Source organism: Etheostoma cragini, chromosome 20, assembly GCF_013103735.1.
Source record: "Etheostoma cragini isolate CJK2018 chromosome 20, CSU_Ecrag_1.0, whole genome shotgun sequence".
NCBI lineage: Eukaryota > Metazoa > Chordata > Actinopteri > Perciformes > Percidae > Etheostoma > Etheostoma cragini.
Genome location: NC_048426.1, coordinates 20,092,272 through 20,110,500, shown reverse-complemented (window position 1 = coordinate 20,110,500; position 18,229 = coordinate 20,092,272). Strand labels below are relative to the sequence as shown.

At 41.8% G+C, this 18,229-nt stretch overlaps 2 protein-coding genes across 3 annotated transcripts; one reads left to right on the top strand and one right to left on the bottom strand.

The window, feature by feature from the left end:
- Positions 1–1,485: 1,485 nt before the first annotated feature.
- LOC117935947 (tubulin beta-4B chain) lies at positions 1,486–5,107 on the bottom strand. The gene is made up of 7 exons (XM_034858619.1): positions 4,931–5,107; positions 4,616–4,724; positions 3,975–4,085; positions 3,481–3,725; positions 3,032–3,354; positions 2,582–2,926; positions 1,486–2,376 (listed from the first exon to the last, which is right to left on the bottom strand). The coding sequence occupies exons 1-7, from the start codon at positions 4,985–4,987 to the stop codon at positions 2,229–2,231; spliced, it is 1,338 nt and encodes a 445-aa protein (XP_034714510.1). The 5' UTR covers positions 4,988–5,107; the 3' UTR covers positions 1,486–2,228.
- Positions 5,108–6,961: 1,854 nt separating this feature from the next.
- On the top strand, positions 6,962–17,299 carry nrde2 (NRDE-2, necessary for RNA interference, domain containing). Of its 2 annotated transcripts, none has more exons than XM_034858613.1 (19): positions 6,962–7,119; positions 8,582–8,693; positions 9,086–9,286; positions 9,395–9,535; positions 10,062–10,324; positions 10,421–10,647; positions 10,778–11,002; positions 11,269–11,458; positions 11,706–11,839; positions 12,259–12,379; positions 12,544–12,716; positions 12,845–13,016; positions 13,129–13,349; positions 13,480–13,963; positions 14,446–14,864; positions 15,054–15,193; positions 15,413–15,554; positions 16,142–16,213; positions 16,332–17,298. In XM_034858613.1, exons 1-19 carry the CDS (start codon positions 7,044–7,046, stop codon positions 16,455–16,457), a joined length of 3,639 nt encoding a protein of 1,212 aa, XP_034714504.1. In that variant the 5' UTR covers positions 6,962–7,043; the 3' UTR covers positions 16,458–17,298. The 2 variants fall into 2 exon arrangements, with proteins under 2 accessions (XP_034714504.1, XP_034714505.1); XM_034858614.1 differs by having other exon boundaries at positions 7,023–7,119; positions 8,588–8,693; positions 16,332–17,299.
- The last annotated feature ends 930 nt before the right edge of the window (positions 17,300–18,229 follow it).

Below are 18,229 nucleotides of genomic sequence, written 5' to 3'. Positions count from 1 at the left end.
CATCTGCTGAACACTGCTGATTATGTATTTAATTACAAGAGCTGCAAAAATTGTCAACAAATAAATTAATCAGCAGCTATTTTGATAATCGGTTTGAGTCTTTTTTTTCTTTTCTTTTGTTTTTCTCCCAAAAAATCAAAACTTCTCTGATTCCAGATTGCTAAATGTGAATATTTTCTATTTTCTTCATTCCTCTGTGACGTGTCTTTTAGTTGTGGACAAATCAAGACATTTGAGGACGTCATATTGGTCTTCGGATAACACTGAACGACAGGTAAGGAAACGGAAGAAAGATTTAAAAGATACCTACCTTTCCGTGATCATTTCTGTCTTTATGTAAACTAAGGAAATAGGAACAGGATTTTTGATTCCATAATGAGGTACAGGATGTGTGTTATCTGACTCCTCCATCTGCTGCAGTTAACAGGATGGTTCTACATGATGTCTGCCCATTCTGAATATGTTTTTTTTTTTTTTTTATGTTTGCCGCCGTGTGATAGTATAAAAGGAAATTAATTTGTTTTGCATTAATTCAAGAGACACATACAACTATTTTGGAAGTGTGCAGTTTAATTTGAGTGTCACATATGGATTTTATCTTCTGGGGACATCTGAAAACAGATCAGCAGACTCAAATCGCTCTGCTCCAAATAGTCCTACATCATTATTTCAGTAGATAGGCTACTGCTTTGGAAAAAGTTTTTTTTTCAAACAATTTATGAATGCATCACGAGGCCATAAACACTATTTGATAACACTATTTCTAAAAAGTATGTTTTCAGAATTATCAGTTGTTTCTCTCCCATTGTTCTGGAATTGGGATTGCTTTTTTATTTATTTAAGATATAAAAAGAGCTGTTATGTGTGCAATCTGTGAGCTTGTGTAGTGTTATATGTTTAGCCTTTAATCTGATGAAGTGAGAGTAGGCAAACAAGGACGTTGGATGTTATCAGATCTGTGGCCTCTTCAGCAAGATAACGTCCTTAGATTTGACAGACAGAAAATTTGCATAACAGGCTTCCATCACACATTTTGCATAGAAATAAGGATTGTATCATATGCATATACATGTAAGAGATATAGATATGAAAAATATGGGCCACATCTTGCTGGGAATTTGTTGCATTTATATTCAACTTGCTTGGCATTACTGCTCCCTGCGGAGATTTCACGTTGCTCAGTCTCACAGCCATCTGCCACTTAGATGTTCACCTATGCACTGAATCATCTTATTTTGTGTGACACCATGAGCTTAAGTATCACAGTATTTGGACACGGGATGTTGCCAACAGGAAGGACATTAAGTCTTAATGTAACTGTCCCAGTAGGCAGGTTGAAGCTGAACAGATTTACATCATTGAGCAGGTTTCATTAAGCTTATACATGAGAACACCTGTGTAAAGGCTTTATAATTTGAGTAATGAAAAATCTGTAATAGTTTAGTCAAAGTTATAAGTAAGCCATAAGTAACCACACAGCATAGCACCAATTCATCAGATCTTTATTAAGTCCATCTATACTTTTGATGCCAATAACATCCCAGTACAAACACACTAAGAATAATGTAGCAGTGGCCAGTGTCTGACACTATTTATAGTGCATGGTGTATTTTGTTTTGCTAATTGAATTTACTACATTATTATAAAGAATTACACTCAAAAACCAAACCAAATTAAACCAAATATGTGTGGAATTTAGCCATCAGTGCCATGAACTGGTCAGTGTTACATTCTCTTCTATCACAAATACACATAAAACCTGGAGCATAAAAAGGGCTAACTATTAACAGAGGGTGATCATTGAGTAGACAAATAAGGTCAATTATATATGGATAGAGATTTAAAACCAGGAGTCATATTGTTCTGTGTCATAATGGGTAGTCGGTCGTCTGTGGACTTTGAAATAGGATGAGAAATGTTATTGCCTGGCGCGGCGTTTAGGTGATACCCACCAAACAGAGAAGAAACAGGAGAGGTTAAAAACATTCATATTCCTAATCAGAAAGGAAGAAGTAGTGTGAAAACAGAATGGACAACATTTATGAATCAAGGCTGGAGAATTCCTACAATGAGTTCAATGTTATCAATTGACAACCTTCATTGGAGTTGCTGTGCAATTAAAAAAAAAAATTGTTGTCCAAATGATTGATTTTAAGTCAATTATCCATAATTCCAAACTAACCTAATTCCTAACTGTTGCATAGTGAGAAAAAGGTCATGGTAGATGTTTAGGCCATGTCTTCTTCGCCTTCCTCCTCAAACTCGCCCTCGTCCTCAGCAGTGGCGTCCTGATATTGCTGGTACTCGGACACCAGGTCATTCATGTTGCTCTCAGCCTCAGTGAACTCCATTTCATCCATTCCCTCGCCCGTGTACCTGAAACAATTAAATACTTACTTACATGCATTTTGACAAATTAGCTTAAGTCTATTGCTGAAGTGTTTTGTAATATGACAGATTTGGGGTTATGAAAAGACGTTCATGCATGAAAATGTTAGTGTATGAGCTCTGGGTAAGAACAAGACAGCACAAGTGCAGGGACGTCTCCCAACTGTCCTGACATCGGTCATCTTTTACTCACCAGTGGAGGAAGGCCTTTCGGCGGAACATGGCAGTGAACTGCTCAGAGATGCGCTTGAACAGCTCCTGAATGGCTGTGCTGTTGCCGATAAAGGTGGCAGCCATCTTGAGGCCACGGGGAGGGATGTCGCAGACAGCCGTCTTGACATTGTTGGGGATCCACTCCACAAAGTAGCTGCTGTTTTTGTTCTGCACGTTCAGCATCTGCTCGTCCACCTCCTTCATGGACATGCGGCCCCGGAAGATGGCGGCGACTGTAAGGTAGCGTCCGTGGCGCGGGTCGCAGGCTGCCATCATGTTCTTGGCATCAAACATCTGCTGGGTTAGTTCAGGAACTGTCAATGCCCTGGAAAAAGACAACCAATTCAGTTAGGATTAATTTGAAATACATTTTAAAATACAACATGAAGGTGTGATACAGTCTCTAAAAAGCTAAATCCTGCCTCTTTACCTGTACTGCTGGCTTCCCCGGCTGGTCAGGGGGGCAAAGCCGGGCATGAAGAAGTGCAGCCTGGGGAAGGGCACCATGTTGACGGCCAGTTTCCTCAAATCAGCGTTAAGCTGGCCAGGGAAGCGCAGGCAGGTGGTTACCCCGCTCATGGTAGCTGAGACCAAGTGGTTGAGGTCACCGTAGGTGGGCGTGGTGAGCTTCAGCGTGCGGAAGCAGATGTCATACAAGGCCTCATTATCAATGCAGTAGGTCTCATCTGTGTTCTCGACCAGCTGGTGGACTGAGAGGGTGGCGTTGTATGGCTCCACCACTGTGTCTGACACCTGGAGTGAGAGTGAAGGGAAAGAGGAGACAAAGGGAGGAGGAGGTAACAGCATTGAAGCACAGGGATGCATGTTGAGGAACAAATATTAAATGTTGAAATATTTCAATGTTTTTTTTTTATGAACCTTGGGTGAAGGCACCACGCTGAAAGTGTTCATGATGCGGTCTGGATACTCCTCTCGAATTTTGCTAATGAGTAGCGTGCCCATGCCGGAGCCAGTGCCTCCTCCGAGGGAGTGCGTGAGCTGGAAGCCCTGGAGGCAGTCGCAACTCTCTGCCTCCTTTCTCACCACATCCAGGACCGAGTCCACCAGCTCGGCTCCCTCAGTGTAGTGGCCTTTAGCCCAGTTATTACCTGCTCCACTCTGGCCTGTGTTACATGCAAATACAGACATCTATCACTGCTGTGGTGTCAAAACCTCATGGATGGTGTTCTACATGAAAATTGCAAAGTCTAACACAATTTAGTCACAGTGAGCAGTGCATACACTGAAAGAAACACTGAAACTACTTTACAGATATACGGCTTTAAAGTGAGGGCTGATGCTTAATCACAGTATGGCAATTTGATCAACCCAAGTAGAAAAAACAAACACATAGTTTACATTTAAATTCTCACCAAAGACAAAGTTGTCTGGTCTAAAGATTTGGCCAAAGGGACCAGACCTCACAGAATCCATTGTGCCTGGCTCCAGGTCCACCAGCACTGCACGGGGGACATACTTGCCACCTGGTGATTACAACAAAAGTGGACAAATTACAATTTACACAAAGCTGCTTAACTGCTTGTTTTTCTTCTTTTTTAGTGTGCATTAAACATTTTGCATTTTAAAACGTAAACCAAACAAAGCAAAAGAAAAACTAAAAGAAAGCACAACACCTGTGTGTACAAGTAGTAGTGGTTTCTATTTTTTTTAAATGATGTCATAAACGTGTAATTATTTCCTACTACAATATTTAAACGTTGAATAAACAAAGTTAGTCGCATATAAGACGCCTTCGTATTTGTTTGGGATGATTTCCTTAGCTGGAGGTTTGTTGTTTGTATCATGGAAACGGCGACGGTAACTAGGAGAGTCGAGCAGGGGCCACCGGCATCACTTCTAGTGGCTTCCAGCGGGATAAGGAGGCTCCCCTGCTGGACGGCTACGGAACTAACCAGCCTTCCGCGTGGTATTGAATTACCTCGGCTCTCTTAGAAACTAGCAACCTTATCAAAAACTCTGTAGTTCGGAAACTCAAAGCAAAGTGTTCGTTTACCTGATGCCTCGTTGTAGTAGACGTTGATTCGCTCCAGCTGCAGGTCGCTGTCCCCATGGTATGTCCCGGAGGGGTCGATGCCATGTTCGTCGCTTATCACTTCCCAGAACTAGAATCAGGGGGAAAAGCACAGTTAAATGAACTGGCTAACCAGCATGACTTATCCGTACGAGTCAAAACCCTCGGTGGTAAGGACACAAAGGTTGTGATTATTGTTGTCAACGTTAGGTAAGCTCATTTATCAGCCCGCCAAATCTAATTTAACATTCACGTTCTTTTTCAGTGACTTAAGCCTTAAACAAAAGCTATTCTAACCTTTGCTCCAATTTGATTTCCACACTGGCCTGCCTGAAGGTGCACGATTTCCCTCATTTTGGTGGTAATTAAAAACTTACGAACAACGACCGAAACAGACAAAGTTGTGGCCGGTTGTAGCGCTGTAGCACTCCAGTAACGGACTAACCTGAGAAGGTGGGAGTGTTGCCAACTCCAGCTGGCCGATAAATGCAATTGGACTAGCTAAATGTCGGTTAAAGCGTATCAGACATGTCATTGGTCAAAAAAGTTGGATTCCAGTTTTGATTGGATAGTACTATGGGAGCTCTGTTGTCTTGGTAACACCAAATAGAATCGAATACACAACAGCGTTTCTACTTTCTACCATGGTTTCTATAGACACTGGGGACGCTCCAGACGCCCCTTTGTTTATTCAACATTTAGCTAAATTTCAATAAAAAACAAACAGCACGAGATCTTACAATGGTTTTCATTGTTGACTATATCTCTAATACACGAGCCTCGCTGTTGCTCAAAATAAAAAAGTTAATAATAGATACAAGTGAGGCGATATATGATTATCTGTGGCACACATACCAAGCTTTCACAGAGCCTACTTATCCATTTTCTGTGATGCTGTAATGACAATTTAGTGTGGTTTCATGTTTATTAGGCGCGTACGTATTCTATCTATTAATCCTAAAGTCGCCATGGAAGAAGAGGAAGAGGAATGAATGAGTAATTGTCTTAGCTTTCTTTGCCACAAGAGGGTAGTAGAGAGCGTTATGACATACTCAACTCACCTGACGCAGAGGGGCGTTTCCTCACACAGTTGAGGGATTTTGCTGGTAGATGTCTGTTCACTCTTCAATCTGTTGTGGGGGTTGACATTTAGAAATTAACATCTATGAATAAAATGTAAATAAATCAAATTAATCAAATGTTTTCCTCTTCCATAAATAATGCAGCTTTGATAGACATTCAATGGGTGCATTGCCTATTTATAGGCTATGAGTAGCATAATTAACCAATTCTAATATATGTCTTATAGATCTTTCTCTAAGATAGTTCCTCCAAGATTGTCCGGGGATTAGCCTGGTTACAAATTACAAATTTGACATAACAGTTCATTTCACTGCCTACTTTCAGGCTTTTACCCTTGCACAGTTAATCATATGCAGTGCATCCATCCATATGATGCACATTGCACACATAATTTGGGTGATGTAAATGTAAGATGATTGCAGAAGTGACAACGATCTGTGTTTTTGTTTATTATTTTTAAAGAAATGGCAGAGCAGATTCCAAAAAAACAAGTCCAGTGTGGCAGTGTTTACATTTTTTTGATGTGAATTGAGGGCGCAAAAGCGGTATTGACTCAAGAAAATTGGCAGCCCGTATCGGTCAGCGGCTGGGGCTGATGAGAAAAACCATATCGGTCGATCCCTATTAGATACATATGAAATTCTCCAAGACACTCCAGGCCTCTTTAAGTTTGCTGAGTAAATGTATAGAATTGGCTTTATAAAAAAAACAGAAAGGGATGGAGTGACACATATACCAAGATAGATAGATAGATAGATAGATAGATAGATAGATAGATAGATAGATAGATAGATAGATACTGCATCCAGACGAAAGTATTAGCGCATCCAAGGTAGACAAAACCAGAGGGTTACTATCGAAAAGGGACAGAGCTATATGGGACCCATGTATCAGGTCTTCCCTGAAGCACTAGGTTCACCTGGGCAACAGGTTGGCACAGTGACCAGTGGCAGCATGCTACACCTGTGAACTGTTAGTGACATGATTATGATTTTACATAAAACCGGCCCTCAAATAGTGAACACTTGTATTTGTTTTTGCTGAGCTTGTGTAAGACAGTTGGCTAATTTATTTACCTCTATATGATTCATTTTATAACATATAACTTGTTGCATTGTTGTGTTGATTTATATTGAAAAGAGTAGTAGGTAATCCGCTACACGTTTTATTATAATTAAATCCAATATAATAATATCTGAAAATGTAGATGCAAAGTTACATTACACGGTATTTTATCATAGGGTTTTGTACTGTTGTGGCCATTCACTGAGAATGGGCATCGAATAAGCCGACTGACAATTGACGTCATGTTCCTGCGACTGTTTTTATGCGACATACCATCATGGCTCTGTTTCCAGCTTTTGCAGAAGTAGAGAATAACAAAGTTGAAGATTCGTCCAAAGGTGAGTACTTCTTCACTCAGCTCTCGATTTAATACGGGTTGCTATTCGCTTCGATACTCTGCTGTCATCGTGTTAAGAAGATAACGTTAAATCTGTTGAACTACGAGCTAACGTTAGCTCAACATTAGCTGTCCGCCGTCTGCCTGTCGTTGAACCTAAAAAACCGAACCTGGTTTACATTCCGCTACAGAGTAGCTCCTGAAAGCCAGGAAGATCCCTTCGGACTATTTGTTTGCATTTGGTTTGCCTCGTATATGATGTTGTGATGTAGTAGTAGTAGTAGTAGTAGTAGTAGTAGTAGTAGTAGTAGTAGTGAGGTTGTCACATTCGCAACACTGACCAAGGAATGCAGGCGTTATTGTTATCTTGTGCGTTCGAAACGACATGACCGCCGGGTTGAAAACAACTGCTTCTTGCATTTCTATATGACAAAGTGACCAAAATATAGAAATGAAGCCATGATGATATTTTACACGGCGTGTGTTTCTGTTAAAAATCGAGACACTGTTATCCACATCAAGTTTTTATTGTTGTTTTAAAGGTCCCGTGACATGGTGCTCTTTAGATGCTTTTATATAGACCTCAGTGGTCCCCTACTACCATACCTGAAGTCTCTTTTATATAGACCTTAGTGGTCCCCTAATACCATATCTGAAGTCTCTTTTATATAGACCTTAGTGGTCCCTAATACCGTACCTGAAGTCTCTTTTATATAGACCTTAGTGGTCCCCTAATACCATGTCTGAAGTTTCTTTCTCAAAATCCAGCCTTGGTGCAGCATTCCAGCCACTAGAGCCAGTCCTACAATGAGCTTTCCTTAGTATGTGCCATTTCTGAGTCTGCAGCTTTTGAGGATGGTGAGGAGGGGCAAGGTGGAGGCTGAGGGTGTGGCCTTGACCAACTGCCACTTTTCTTGTTTGAAAGCCTTGAAGTCTCTCTCTCATGGGAGGGCCAAATTCTCTCGGTGGGCAAAGCAGAGAAAGGGGAGGTCTGGAGTCTTGCCTCTCATGAGGCGCAAGATTCCAGATTAGCCCATCTGAGCTGTAATTTTATCAGGCAAAGCAGGATACCCGGGGCTCGGTTCCCACCTATTGTCATTTCCATAGGCAGGGGTAACGCATACTAATGTTAAAAAAAACTCATAAAGTGACATTTTAATGGGACCTTTAATAATATATGGGACATAGATTAATGTAGCATTGAGAAACCTGGTTATTCAGCTGATGATTCTAGTACTATCCAGGTTCCTGATCCTCTGTGACAGTGTAACAAATCTCTACCAACTGAGTTAACTCAGTTTGCTTTCTGGCTTTAGCTTCTCCGCCTTATCTTCAGTAATGCAAGACGTTCAAAATTATCCCCTGCATCATTAGTACATGATGTACTAAACATCACAATCTCTCAATCCTCCTCCTGATCACTTGAATGACACTCTTTTTTTTCATCCACTCCTTACTTTTAGAATTAGACTGGCTGAAAAATAAGAGTTTTCGGACTGGAGAGGCCCTCTCTCTTCACAGTCGTTTTTTTGAGAAGATCAGTGACAGTGAGAGGCTGAACCAGAAGGAATCAAGGTAAAAATCCGAAAAGCTAGTTTCTTTGCAGACACAAAGCTGGGCATTTGACTTTGGACGCTCAAACATTCAACTTTGTGGTAGCGTCTTTTAGATTTCCTCTTAAAACATTTTTATGAGAAACCCTCTGTCAGTGTAGGGCACCATTTTATTGTTTCTTCTATATTGCCTTTTCCCCTTATGTTTTTCTTGTTTCTTTGTTCTTATACTAGCATCTATTCTTCTTCCCTGTGAAGCACACTGTTTAAAAAAAACAACTGTTATTTAGATTGTTATTTCTTGAACATGTTTTAGAAAATTAGTACATCTTTGACTTTACATGAGGCAGGTGTTTAATGGTTTCTTTGCGTCTCTGACTCTCATTAACGTTGAGTTCACCTTATAATCATCAGTGTAAGCAAAGATGTGAGCTCTGCGGAGGAGGAGGAAGAAGAGGGCAATGTACCACCCAAAAAGAAGAAAAAAAAGAGTGAAAAGAAGAGGAAAAAGAAGAAAAAACACAAAAAGAAGAGTGAAAGAAATTCAGACGGCAGTGGGACTGACTCCGAAACCGTTTTCCCCAGTGACCTCAAAAGGGCACAAGTGGCAGACAGGTAATAGACACTTTTACATCGCCCATTCTTAAACTCTTAATCTTATATACAATATCAGTGACTTACTTCTGCTCTGTATTCACGGTTGGTGTGTGTGCATCCATGCAGTCCTCAGCCTGCTCCATTAGCAAGTTGTTTCTCCTGGTTGGATGACCTCCAGTCGCCCACAAAGCAGCCGTTCTGTGTGGACCGTAAAGCAGACCCATCCAACTTGACCTACAAGTCCCTGTACAGAGGAGACGTAGCCAGGTAAGTAACACACACACACACACACACACACACACACACACACACTCTCAATCTGAAAAGCATCGCAAGAAAAAAAACAAGATCCAAATACTCTGGGAAGAGGGTTAGTGTTGGTCTCGCCCCCCGAATTTTGGGAAAGAGACTTCAGATATGCTATTTGGGGACCACTAAGGTCTATATAAAAGCATCCAAAGAGCACCATGTAAAATAATATATAATATATATTTATATTTATATTTATATAATAAACTATATAAAAATACTGTATGTTATACTATACTACTATATATAAAACTATAAAATATAATAACTATATAAAAAATGTTTTGGGTTATAATTTTAAACATGATGTTTAAACTGTGTGTGTGTGTGTGTGTGTGTGTGTGTGTGTGTGTGTGTGTGTGTGTGTGTGTGTGTGTGTGTGTGTGTGTGTGTGTGTGTGTGTGTGTGTGTGTGTGTGTGTGTGTGTGTGTGTGTGTGTGTGTGTGTGTGTGTGTGTGTGTGTGTGTGTGTGTGTGTGTGGAAGGTATAAGAGGAAAGGCAGCTCATCCTTGGGATTGGACTTCCGCAGACAGGGCGTCAGCTGGGAGGAGTCAGAGTCAAATAAGAAACAGAAAGACGGTGACAAGAAGAGAGCAGCAGACAGATACTTCTCTACAGTCAGTCGCAAGCTACTGAGGTCCGAGCCCCCTATTCCTACAGTACCTACGATTCCTGAGTGCGGTGATGCCGCCATCCCTGCCTCCTTCCTCCCGCTGGGTGACAAGGAGAACAAAGGAGCAGAGACCGGTAAGCGAGTTAGCCAGGCGGTGAAGGTGGAAGTCTTTACAATCTCAAAAAGTCAATCAAAGCTGGTGTGGTAATTTAATATAAATGTCAATCCAGGGGACAGGATGAAGACATCATCAGTAAATCCTCTCGGCGTATATGATACGTCAACGTCCCTCTGGCTGCAGGGGAAAGGACAGCAGGAGCAGACAGAACCGCAGAAGCAGGACATACAGACAGGGCAAAGTGCAGCGCTTTTGGCTGGAAGGACTGAAGAGTTTAACAGGCGGCTCAGAGAGCAGCCGGAAGACACGCAGCTATGGATAAAATTCATACGATACCAGGTGTTAACTTTTGTTAATATATAGACTACTGTGTTATTGTGCTTCACTGGCCTAGCCTCGCATCGCCAGAATCACTGTATCTCTACAGCACTGCTTCTTTTAAACAACATCATCTCCTCCCTCACTCTAGGATGAGCTGAGTGCAACAGTGTTTGGAGGCGAGGAGGAACAACAGGGCAGCGCTTCGGCCGAGCACCGTAAGTCCTCCTACAGAGCGGTCCTGGAGAAAAAGCTGAGCATCGCAGAGCGGGCAGTGGCCACCAACCACAGCTGCATAGCCCTACAGCTGGAGAGGCTCAGGATCTGCCAAGAGCTCTGGGAGCCCTCACTTCTGGCTAAGGAATGGAAGAAACTGGTCAGTCTGCAGTCTTTATATATTTCCATAACACTCGGTCCTTTTGTATTTAAACTATAGATAAAATTGGTCGTGCTCTAATTTTGTAGTTGGTTCATTAATTTTCCTTAATTAATTACTTCTATTAACCTGACCTGACCTAACTTGACCAAATGGTTTGTTACACAGAGTCATCCGAGAAGCCGTTATTGGAAACAGGATTTGAAAGAAGGGAGGAACGGTTAACTAGCTAAAGGCCAACTTGTGTTTTGTCTATTTTATTTCAGGTGTTCCTCCACCCAAACAATGCCCTCTTGTGGAAGGAGTATCTGCTGTTTACCCAGAGCTACTTTAGCAACTTCACAGTGTCAAAGGTCAACGCTGCCTATGGGAAGTGTCTAAGCACGCTCAGTGCGGTGCGTGACGGTAGCATGGTCTCTCACCCGGCCCTGCCAGGACTTGAGGAAGATATGTTGGGTAACAGAGATTTTGTTGTTTTGGCAAGCGAAACTAGCCTCTACTTATCCAGTGTTTGTACTCTGAGAAGACTGATTAGTGGATAACAGTTACATATTCACTTCACCAGTATTCAGACTACTGTCCCAAGGAAATCACACATTAGTCATCATGTTCCTATTTGTTTGAATACAAAAACCTTTTGTCTGCATGCTCGGTGCTTTTTAAAAGTTGTTGTTTTTCCTTGTTGTGTTTTCTCTCTGTTTAGATATCTTCACCCAGCAGTGTCATTTCCTACGTCAGTCTGGTCACACAGAGAAGGCGATTTCACTGGTTCAGGCCATGATCGACTTTACTTTCTACAAACCTGACAGCGTGAGAGAACTGTCCACCAAGCAGCAGGTAAACACACACATACATACTAAACCCCAAAAAACTTCCCAGGCTCTAAACCTAGCCCTCACTTTTATCTTTAAAATGTAAATCTAACCCTAATTATAATAAATAATCTTGACTATAATCCCGAATCTTAATTTATAACGACTAACAGGAATAGTCCGACATTGCCGTCTTGGCCCGGTGCAGGGACTTCCTGAAATCTTGTGAACTATGTGAGGTTGCCAGGCAACTTGTCACTTGTACACTTTGTTTTTTGTACGTATTAAACAAACACACCGGCTGTCTTTGTTAGTTGATTGTTATACAAAATATCTACTTGGGAGTAAAGACATTAGAGTAAACACCAGTGCTTCAGCACTGTAAATAAGGAAGGTTTTGTCGCTTTCAGTTAAGTGTGTGCATGTACGTGTGTGCGTGTGCAGGTTGAGTTCTTTGAGCCGTTCTGGGACAGCGGAGAGGAGAGGGTTGGAGAGTTGGGGGCCAGAGGTTGGAAAGCCTGGATGCTTCAACAGGAGCGAGGAGGGTGGCTACAGCCCAGTGCAGGTAAAACACTCAGACTCCTTATAGCAAGTAGTAAGGCAGTCTTTACTTTATTTAGTGTTGATCCTGGAATAATCTTTAGATTGTTTATGGGGCTAAAATCTTTATTTTATTTAAAATCATTTTTAAACAGTGATCTTCTTGGGTGTGTTTGTGTGTCTGCACAGAGGAAGAGGAGGAGGAGGAAGAGGAGGAGGAGGAGGTGAAGGATCGGAGCCAGCCCAGATGGACAGTCTGGCTGGATGTGGAGCTGACTCGTGAAGCAGCTCATTGGCTGCCCTGGAGGCCGGACAAAGCCAAGGGCCAATCGGAAGAGGACTGCGAGGACCCGGACAGACAGGTACTAATTTAATGCTCATGTGTGATATGTTCTGGAAGCAATTTGCATTATAATAAGATTAAAGCCACCATTGTTGGTGTGATCACTTTGTTTGACTTGTTCGTCTCTCTTTTTCTCTCCAACTGTAGGTGTTGTTTGATGACATTGGGCCGTCCCTAATTTATCTGTCTTCACCAGAGCTCCAGCTCCGTCTTCTTCTCCGTTTCTTGTCATTCCTGGGACTCCCTGTAGACTCTGTGCTCTCTGCTGCCCCCTGTCAGCCTGGCCTGCTGCTGGAGAGCCTTTCTCTGCTCACTCAGGGTAAAAATGGCACCGTCAGTCAGAAAAATACAAAATAGCGTATTCTTTTTTCTTTTAACCATAGCAATGAACTTAAATCATATTATTGAGACAAAGCTGTGTCACATCTTAGGTTATGAGCTCACGCGTCCTCTGACCTCCCAGGACCTACCTGAACCCGGGGTTAACTCTGTAGGTCACATGACCACTCTCCAGGGATCAAGGAAGTGGATGGGGCTTGGGAAGCAGGGTGAGAGGTTTGTCACAAATGTGTTTAATATGATCCAGCCTGTCCTTCCCGCCCACCACCGATCCGCCCTGTCACTCAGCAGGATGCAGTACGAGAAACTCAAGGTAAGAGTCTGTTTATCTGACTCAAGTTATATTAAAATTGGAAGAAAAATCATTTAAGTCAACTTAGTTTCAAGTCTAAAAAGGGTCTGATATTTGCACTGATTTACTTGTTTGTATGTGTCTATGTCAGGTTTTGCGTTGCCTGCGTGGCAGCAACAAAAAGCGTGTCCGCTCTCAGGGAAAGAGCAGCAAGCGAATTGCCAAGCAACTGCTCAAAGAACCCGACAACCGCTCCTCGTTGGTGTTGTGGAGGGAGTATGCCCACTTGGAGTGGATGCTGGGCAACCTCGACGAGGCTCGCAAAGTCTTCTCCACGGCAACAGCAATAGGTGGAACCAAAGGGCTGAAAAGCTCCACGCTCTGTGAGCTGTGTCTACTGTGGGCCCAGTTGGAGGTGGAGGACGGGTCAAGCGTGCAAGGGGGAGGACTAACTGATGTCACCGTGTCCCCAGCTGTTTGTGTACTAACCAGGCTAGCAGAAGGAACCTCCTCTTCCTCTCAGCCTCTCTCTCCGGTTTCCATCCTGAAAGCCAGGAAGTCGTACGAACAGGCTCTGACTGCCGGCTTGGCATCTCTGGACCAAAACCCCCGCAAACCTCAGGCCATCAAAACAGGTTCACTTCATCAACAACTTTTGTGTGTTAAATCTGTTGCGGAGGTGCGCACACACACACACACACATATACACACACACACACACATATATATATATATATATATATATATTTTTTTTTTTTTTCTGGGTGGTTTCAGTACAGCAACAAAACTGTTTTTCTGAGTCGAGCTAAAGTATTCCGTTAGTTGTAGGAGTAAACTCCCCAAATAAACGCTGAAGACATTTTGACACTACACAGTAGGAAAAGTCCCGGTGTTAATAACTAAATGGCTGAATTCTATGTAGCGGCTTCGGTCTTAGGGTACTGGTGTTGTGCATGCTAGCTGACTGTTTTTTCTTTTTGGGAAACTTGAATAGAACAGAGCTTTTGTTGATGTTATTAGTAGCACCTGTGCTTTTCCTACTATGACAGGTCTAAATGTCTCCAGCATAAAATGGCTGCCTTACAATTTTGAGCTTATCCTTATCTTATTTCACCAGAACGTGATGAGGACCTGCTAGAAGAGAAGCTGAGGCTGAGAGGCCTAATAGGCTGCTACGCTCTGTTCCAGTACCTCACCATGGGCATCCAAGCAGCTAACTGCGTCTACAGCCAGGCTAGAGAGAGGGTGGAGGAGCTGCACCGCACGCTTACACTTCCCAAGCAGCTTAACAGTAATGAAGTAGCCAACCTTGCTAGCACTGGTGCTAGCCAGACTGCAGAGGGTTCCAGCCATACCAGCAGACGCTATGTTAACGGGCTAGCTTCTGAGTGTGAGGCATTAGCAGTGCAGCAGGCAGCGTTGCTTAGGTACCACAACAGCATCAGTGTTTTTCCACTGGCAACACTAAGACAGACGGTCACCTCTGCCCTCTCTAGCTGGCCCAGCAGCGCCCCACTATGGAGCATATATGTCCAGGTAAGCCAGGGCCTCCCTTTCATTTTTCAATCATGAAAAATCATCAATCATTCAATCTAACAATCAATCAATAAATCATTGCTAAGGAGCTTCTCTAGATGTGTTTTAACCAGCACTTTGCACCTTTTCTATACCAAATCAGTACTTGTGTATTTTGGCATGATGACCCTTATGTTACCTGTGTTTCAGGTTGAAAACCGTTACCATAGTGCTGGCCGGGCGCGTCGCTTTTTTCACTCTGTAACCAGGAACAACAGCAGTTTGGTGCCACGCCTCTTTGCCATTGTTGCTGAACAACAAAGGAAGCAGCTGGTGGACGCTGCTCAGAGGTGAGAGAGAGAGGTAGTGGTGGGTAGTTGCAGGGCTTAAGCACTGTAACAACGTAGAAAGATGTAATCATCCAATGATGCCATGATCATAGTTTTCAAACATGTTTTCTTTCTTTATGTGTGATAAGCAAAGAAAACAATTATTTACAAATACTTTCTAGCCAAATCCCCTTTCCTTATTAATAATTGTGTATATATAAATGTATGGTGTTTTTATAGGTCTTGTTGCCATGATGCTGCCTTGCCCATCCTGCCGGAGAATGGCCTCAGCAACCGTATCCGTGGACTGTTTGAAAACGCCATAGCAACAGAAATGGGTTCTCACTGTCCTTTACTTTGGAGGATGTACATGCACTTTCTGGTGAGAGAGCAACACTGAGCAACCCTCATATGTTTACTGCCCTCGTGAGGACACTGTCTTGACTTGAACTCATTTTCTATCTTTGACCTGTCATGAAAGAAAAAGAAAGATTAGGAACTCATAATCCTTTTAAACAGTTATCAATTTGTACTCTTAACGTATTTAGGGACTTCACTGAAAGGGGCAAATACCAGCTTTCTTTTTTTACAAATAAACTTGTCAGTTAGCTGATAGATGTTAAGGGTAGTTTCAAGAGTTATGTGTATCAAGGATCAACGCAGTAATTAGCATTTAGCATCATCAGGGATAACACTTGAACACAAAAATGTGACTGGAAAAGCCTGGTGTGTCTTTAAGATCACATTTTGTTGTGCATGTCATCCTGCTTGTTATGTGACCTTAGAGTGCTGCCTATTTTCTTATTTTCCAAATATTGACTTGGAGATACAAGTATAAGGCTAACACACACAGGAAGACCAGCCTATACAACGTTACTTTGTGGTAATTTGCACATTTGGATATTAAAATATTGAGTTAGTAAAGTCTTATGCTTAAGCTGTGTGTGCTTCATGTGTTTGTATTTGTAGGTGTCCGAAGGGAAGGGTGATAAAGCCAAAGGGATCTTCTACAAGGCCTTACAGAATATTCCCTGGGCTAAGGTCAGCTACAGACATCAAATTCCTATTTCCTAACAGCAGCTGACCTCTGTCTACTTCATTTTTATAATATACGAGAAATAAATTGTGTGTTTGTGTCTGTGTTCGTTCGTTTGTTCAGGGGTTGTACATGGACGCAGTGCAGCTGTTCCCTGAACATCTGCAGGAGTTTGTAGATCTAATGACAGAGAAAGAACTCCGACTGAGACTGCCTTTAGAAGAACTGGATATACTACTGGAAGACTGAACAAACATCTCATTCAAGAACTTGAGTTTGCTTTACCGGCAACATGCCAATATCGGCACACTTGATGGCTAGAATAGGAGACGCATACTGTACACAAACTCAAATACTTACACACACAGGATTAGAATTAAATTGCAAGGTTGCAGTGATCTAATGGGCAAGGAGCCATCCTTTGTATATAATGTCTACTGCTTTATTTTCCCAGCAAACCACAAAGTTTTATTACCAGACAGTTAATAAAGATATCATTCTCATTCATGTGTTGTGTGCTGTAGAATTGTTTTTGCATAGTTTACAGTGTATGCACACTGAGGTTTATGGCCTGTACTGAGAAAAATGAAAAACATAAGAAAAGACTGTGGAAAAACTTAACACTGCCTCAACATTTAAAAATCCTTATCATTTTTAATCTATGAATACTAAAATGCAAACGTTTCAACTTGTTCATTATGCTTTGGGCACCTCGTGTTAAGAGACTACAAATGAAGATTAGGTTAAATAAAATTTGATCCCTGCACCTCGGTGAAAATGTATCCCACCTTAATACCAAGAATAGAAAAAGATCAGACTGGCACTAGAGTCAAGTTCTGAAAGTTGTCACTTTTCACGTGGTGTTCCATCTTTCAGTTATTTTGTATATTAAATGTCACCATGTGAACAGTGCTAATGTAAAATCTGTCACCGAATTTAGGCCTGAATATGCCTTGTTTCTGTTTTTGTTAATTTAAATAAAATTCTCATTTTAAAAATTACATTTTAAACATAGGGACTTAAGTCTCATTTTAAGCCTATAGGCTATGTCCGCGGTACTTTTTATTCATTCACTCCCTCAAATGAAATAACCTGAAAGTTTTTAGGCCTACCTGCCCTGTTCGTATTTAACTAATACAACAGACCACAGCAGCAGTGGAGTCGCTCCCTCTTGCCATCGTTGCCGCGCCGTGGTTTGACGCATTGCAGATTCGCCCTGGCGAATCAGCGGCCTCTGCACAGTGTGCAGAATATTGCGGGTCTGCTTCGTCCAATCAGAATCCGCCTCTCAAAACCGCAACTTCCCCAGTGCCACGAATATATCCTTCCGCCTGCATAAAACTCTGTCTAACACAAACTAGTCCGTCACTTTCCACAGATAAAAAACTAAACGGAAATAGATACGAGGAAACATCTCACATTTTTCTTTCAAGCCAAACAACCACTATTATGAACTACTCAATTATTTTAATAAAGTTATAATTATCTTTTTTTCCCCAGACAGATGTATCCTCATGATAAACCACTGCTTTTCACTAGGCTATGTTTAGGAAAATAAAACAGATCCTATTACAGTGTTATGTGAAATGGGTCAAAGGAAAGTGAAGTTTTTGTCTGAATATATTTTTTTATTTGTAATGATGATGCTGCACTAACATTTTAATTTAGGCATAATGTCAACGCATACAGGTACATGAAGACACCTGTTACAGTTAATCCGGTTTCAACGCTAATGTGTGTCTATGTGGCAACCAATGGCTGAAGAGACCTCAGCAGCACATTTAATGATTGGTGCCAGGTAGTGTGTTTTATGACTGCATATATAAAATAATAGAAAAATGGGATTTATTTCAATTTGTATTACAATACTAATGTTTACATCAGTTGATTCCTCTAAATCTCTAATTACGCAGCACCAAGGCAACTGCCGTGGGGCCCCAGGGTCACTTTATGTCATGTGAGCAAAATTGTTAGGGGATATGCACCAACAATATCAAGTAAAGCAGGTCCTGCATTATTGG

Coding starts and splice junctions, on each gene's coding strand:
- LOC117935947 (XM_034858619.1), bottom strand. CDS start 4,987: ATGAGGGAAATCGTGCACCTTCAGGCAGGCCAGTGTGGAAATCAAATT. Junction 4,725..4,930: donor GAAATCAAATTGGAGCAAAG/GTTAGAATAGCT, acceptor CCCTGATTCTAG/TTCTGGGAAGTGATAAGCGA. Junction 2,377..2,581: donor CGAAAGGCCTTCCTCCACTG/GTGAGTAAAAGA, acceptor TAATTGTTTCAG/GTACACGGGCGAGGGAATGG.
- nrde2 (XM_034858613.1), top strand. CDS start 7,044: ATGCGACATACCATCATGGCTCTGTTTCCAGCTTTTGCAGAAGTAGAG. Junction 11,003..11,268: donor CTAAGGAATGGAAGAAACTG/GTCAGTCTGCAG, acceptor ATTTTATTTCAG/GTGTTCCTCCACCCAAACAA. Junction 14,865..15,053: donor TATGGAGCATATATGTCCAG/GTAAGCCAGGGC, acceptor CCTGTGTTTCAG/GTTGAAAACCGTTACCATAG.